We start from the raw sequence: 4,586 nt of genomic DNA on the forward strand, positions 1-4,586 counted from the left end.
CACCGCCAGCCTGATTGGCCGGCCCCTCCCGACCCCCCGCCCACCCATCCTCGGGTTGCCCGGCTCCCCGCCCCCCAGCACCGCCCGGAGCCCGCGCCCGCGCGCCCCCCTCCGCTCCCCCGCCCGCGCGCCCAGCCCGGCTCCGCTCGGTTCGCGCAGAGCCCCGTCCGGCTCGCTGGCCCCGCCCCGGGCGCGCGGCTCCATAAATGCAGCTGCGCGGCGGGCCGGGCCAGAGCGTAGAGGAGGCGCGCGGGGAGGCCGGTGCCGGCTGCGGGGGAGCCTCGGGGTCGGGGCGCGCGGCTGCGGCGGCCGAGCCGTGCTCGGAGCTCGGAAGGGACTGACCGGGGCACCCGGTGGGCTGCTTTCCTCCCCGGGCGCTTTTGCTTTTTCTTGCTTTTGGTCCCGGTCGAGAGTCGCCCCCGGAGCCCGAGAGCCCCGAGCAGAGCGCGGGGCGCCCCTCCCGTCGATTGTTGGGCGCGGGATCGGCGGCAGCTTCGGGGTGCCCCGCGCGCGCCGGGCACCCAGGCGAGGCGCGCGGAGCCGCCGGCCGCGGGCGGGGGCCGGGAGCTTGCCAGGCTCGCTCGCTCGCCCCAGCGGGTCCGCTCGCGCAGGGCGCGGGGCGCAGGGCGCAGGGCGCGCGCGATGAAGGCGGTGAGCCCCGTGCGCCCCTCGGGCCGCAAGGCGCCGTCGGGCTGCGGCGGCGGGGAGCTGGCGCTGCGCTGCCTGGCCGAGCACGGCCACAGCCTGGGGGGCTCCGCGGCCGCGGCTGCAGCGGCGGCCGCTGCGCGCTGCAAGGCGGCCGAGGCGGCGGCCGACGAGCCGGCGCTGTGCCTGCAGTGCGATATGAACGACTGCTACAGCCGCCTGCGAAGGCTGGTGCCCACCATCCCGCCCAACAAGAAAGTCAGCAAAGTGGAGATCCTGCAGCACGTTATCGACTACATCCTGGACCTGCAGCTGGCGCTGGAGACGCACCCGGCTCTGCTGAGACAGCCGCCGCCGGCCGCGCCGCCGCTCCACCCGGCGGGGACCTGTCCAGCCGGGCCGCCGCGCACCCCGCTCACGGCGCTCAACACCGACCCGGTGAGCCGCCGCGGGGGTCCGGGGGGGCGCGGGCGGGGTGGCCAGACGCGCCGCGGGCGCGCCCCATCCTGCTGCCAAGAATGACAGCACCCCCTCCCTGCTCCAGGCGCCCCCGGCTGCCGGCTGGGCGCGCAGCGCGCGGGTCGGGGGCAGCGCGCGGGCCCGACCTGGGCGGTGCGCACCCGGGGCTGTCAAGTCCCGGGAGGGCCCCCGGGGCTGCCGGCCGGGGAGGGGGCGTCGGCGCGCCCGCCTGGCGCGGGGGGGGGAGGCATCCAGGACCTGGCGGAGCGCGACGCTGGCGCCTGCTAACCTCTCCCTTGGTGTCCCCTTGCTGTTCCAGGCCGGCGCGGTGAACAAGCAGGGCGACAGCATTCTGTGCCGCTGAGCCGCGCTGCCCAGGTGAGCGCGCGCCCCTTCTCCAGGGGCCGGTCGCCGGAGACATCCGTCCCCGGGGGTGTCTGGTGCCGGCGCCGCGGTGTTTTGGGGCCGCCCCAGGATTTCCGAAGGCAGCGGGGCGCGCTCCCCTCCCGGCCACCCACTTAGCAAGTGACCCGCACTTCGCTGTAGCAACTCCGGGTTCCTTTTAAATGCAGGGGATCCCCTCCTATCCTCGCCGCACCCGGGCCTTCCTCTGCGCCCCCGGTGATCGGCGGGCTCCTGCTGCGCCCCCACCTTTCCTAGGGAAGGTATACCCTGCTGGGCGTGGAAGCAGCCCGGTGCCCCAGGCGCGCAGCCAGACACCCACAAAGAGGGGCGCGGGCTGGGCCCGCACTGGGTGCCCCCCTCCAGGTTTCCAGGGGCCGCGCACTGAGTGCTGCACGCCTGGCCGGGGTGTTGTCTGACCTGGTGGTTTGTTTGGGGTTGTTGATCAAGCATGTCTTGAGTTTGGTCGGTGGCGCCAGTTAGTCTGCAGTGGGAAGGTTCACACACCCCCTCTATTCATTCCTCTTCCACAGGTGTGCAGCCGCCTGAGCCAGAGCCAGGAACACTAGAGAGGGAGGGGAGCAGAAGTTAGAGAAAGAGCCACCGGAGGAAAGGAAAAAAAAAAAAAATCAGCAAACCCCAGAAACCTTTCGTTCGTCATTCCAAGAGAAAGGGACAGGAAAGAAAACTCAAACTTTCATCCTTTTTCCTTTTTTTCTTTTTTTTTTTTTCGCACGTTCATAGACATTCTGCATACTCAGTCTCTCTGTCTCTTTCATTTATAACCGCTGTGAATTAATTGTACATTTCTGTGTTGTTTGGAGGTGCAGTTCAACTTTTAAGCTTAAGTGTGACAGGATTGATAAATAGAAAAATCAAGAGTAAATCCCGACTTTAGATGCCTACTTTGTGACCAAGGAGCTCAAGTTTTGTTTGGAAGCTTTACTAATATACCAGAGCATTGTAGATATTTTTTTTTTTTTACATCTATTGTTTAAAATAGATGATTATAACGGAGCAGGGAACTTTCTTTTCCTTGCAAGAATGTTACATATTGTATAGATAAAAACTGAGTGACATTTCATACCATGTATATATAGAGATGTTCTATAAGTGTGAGAAAGTATATGCTTTAATAGACTACTGTAATTATAAGATATTTTTAATTAAATATTTTTTGTAAATATTATGTGTGTGTTTTTTTTTAATCTAAGGGAATATTTCTGTTGGAAAATTATTTTTCAGCTCCATGGCAGAGCTCTTCCTATCTTGAATGTGTTTTCTGTTTGGCCTGGTTTTTTAATTTGTTTCTGTTTTTCCCAGTGTTGCGTAGACTCGGAAGTAACAGCTATAGCTAGTGGTCCTGCATGACTGCATGAGATGTTTAATCACAAAATAAACTTGTTCTGAGTCCATTCAAATGTGTTTTCTTTAACCTAGATTGAAATCTTTGTATTTGAAGCATACATGTTGAAAATATACTTTATCGGTTTTTAAGTACAGAGTTCGATAGTGTAATATATAAAAAGTGGTTTTTGCTTTTTAACTCAAGTCAAAATGGATTCGGAATGATTTAGCCTATGGGATGGGGAAATGCTTGGGTCCTTAAGGAATTTATGAAATCTACTGTTTTATCTAAGTGAAAAATATGCTTCTCATTCTTCATTTTCCACGAAAGCTTAATGTCACCAAGTTTCATGTCTGTACATATTATTTAAATCATAGAAATGAAAAATGTTCTCTGCTTGCTACCAAAGGACATACTCTTGGAAATGAACACTTTCTGCTTTCCTTCCTCCAACTATTAATAGGCAACAGTGGGGAAAACAATAAGGCATAATGGCAAATCCTTCAAGCAGGGATAAAAGTCGATCTTCAAACATAAGTAGACCAAAAATTCTGATGACTGCATCTAGATTATTTTTTTATAAAAATGATTTTCACTATAGCGATGTTAGTTACCGCTAAACTACTGTCCAATCTCTTGTGATGTGTAACTTTTCCATGTGAATATTAAAGTAGATTTCTCTGTCTTGTACTGTGATTTCTGGTCTCGTTTCTTCCAAACCTTGTACTTACTTTTAAAGACTTGCTTTTCTCTTTAAGGAAGGTAATATTTTCTAGGCTAGATAGGACCATCAGGGCTTGTGAACATGCATTTAATGTGATCAGTACTCTACACACCAGTTAGATGGAATTTTTAGTGAGAATTAAGTAGGATTTAATTGGGTGCTTTGTAAATAGTTAGTCAACTGTGTGTGTTAACATGTTCTGTTTGATTTTTAAAAGGAAAGGATTTGTTTCAGATTATACTAGAGTAAAAGTATTACAGACCCAAGGGACTTTTTATGAGGTCAAAGTCAAATATTTATATGAATATGAAATATCATGGTCCCCAGTAGTCAGTTACAGTGGCAATATCTCAACGGGAAGGAGCAAAGTTAAGGCTAGGATTTTCAAATCCGAAGTTTAAAAATCTGTCTCATTCTCAGCGAGTGTGATCCCCTCCATTTTGACGTTTGGTTGGTCTTAGGTATTTTTAGTATTTAAGGTTTTTGATGGTGAACCTTATAAAGTCAAAGGACCGCTTGTTGAGATGAGGTTTATTTTTATTTTTGCTATCATTCATTCTCGTCACACATCAAGAGGAAAACACAAGAACACTGCTGGAATTCCAAATCTGAAGAATTCTAAAGATGGCATTCTTTGTTATTAAAAAGGGGGACAATTCCTTCTTTTTATTTGGCAGTTTAATTTCAGTAGGAAGCAAGTCATAAGTGTGTGTGCTGTTGGCTGGTGTTAGGCATCCCTCAGGCCTGGCTGCTGACTCCTACCTAAGCCTGCAGGCACAGTTTAAATTTATCCTGGTCAATTACAAACCTCAAAATAATGGGATAAGTATTTTTGGTTTTTGAAGATAGATGTTGCTCCTTAGCTAATTTAATATTTTGGGCATGAAAAATCATGAAAAGGGAAAGAAAAAAAGTGTTAGAGATATTGCATTTTAGAGACTTGGTATGTTTGTTTCCCTTGACCACTCATGCAAACATTTGATGTCTCTAAAGAAAGAAAGTCATTGT

General features: G+C 52.5%; 1 protein-coding gene across 1 annotated transcript; it reads left to right on the forward strand.

The window, feature by feature from the left end:
* Positions 1 to 267: 267 nt before the first annotated feature.
* ID4 (inhibitor of DNA binding 4) lies at positions 268 to 3,544 on the forward strand. The gene is made up of 3 exons (XM_037518920.2): positions 268 to 1,083; positions 1,424 to 1,482; positions 2,040 to 3,544. Exons 1-2 carry the CDS (start codon positions 643 to 645, stop codon positions 1,466 to 1,468), a joined length of 486 nt encoding a protein of 161 aa, XP_037374817.1. The 5' UTR covers positions 268 to 642; the 3' UTR covers positions 1,469 to 1,482; positions 2,040 to 3,544.
* Positions 3,545 to 4,586: the final 1,042 nt, after the last annotated feature.

Source organism: Talpa occidentalis, unplaced genomic scaffold (assembly GCF_014898055.3).
Source record: "Talpa occidentalis isolate TD23 unplaced genomic scaffold, MPIMG_talOcc4v2.1 talOcc4.2, whole genome shotgun sequence".
Classification (NCBI taxonomy): Eukaryota; Metazoa; Chordata; class Mammalia; order Eulipotyphla; family Talpidae; genus Talpa; species Talpa occidentalis.

What these genes read in the sequence shown, in the direction of transcription:
- ID4 (XM_037518920.2), top strand. Translation starts at nt 643, where the DNA reads ATGAAGGCGGTGAGCCCCGTGCGCCCCTCGGGCCGCAAGGCGCCGTCG. An exon ending in CGGCGCTCAACACCGACCCG is followed by an intron (nt 1,084 to 1,423) that starts GTGAGCCGCCGC and finishes TTGCTGTTCCAG; the next exon opens with GCCGGCGCGGTGAACAAGCA.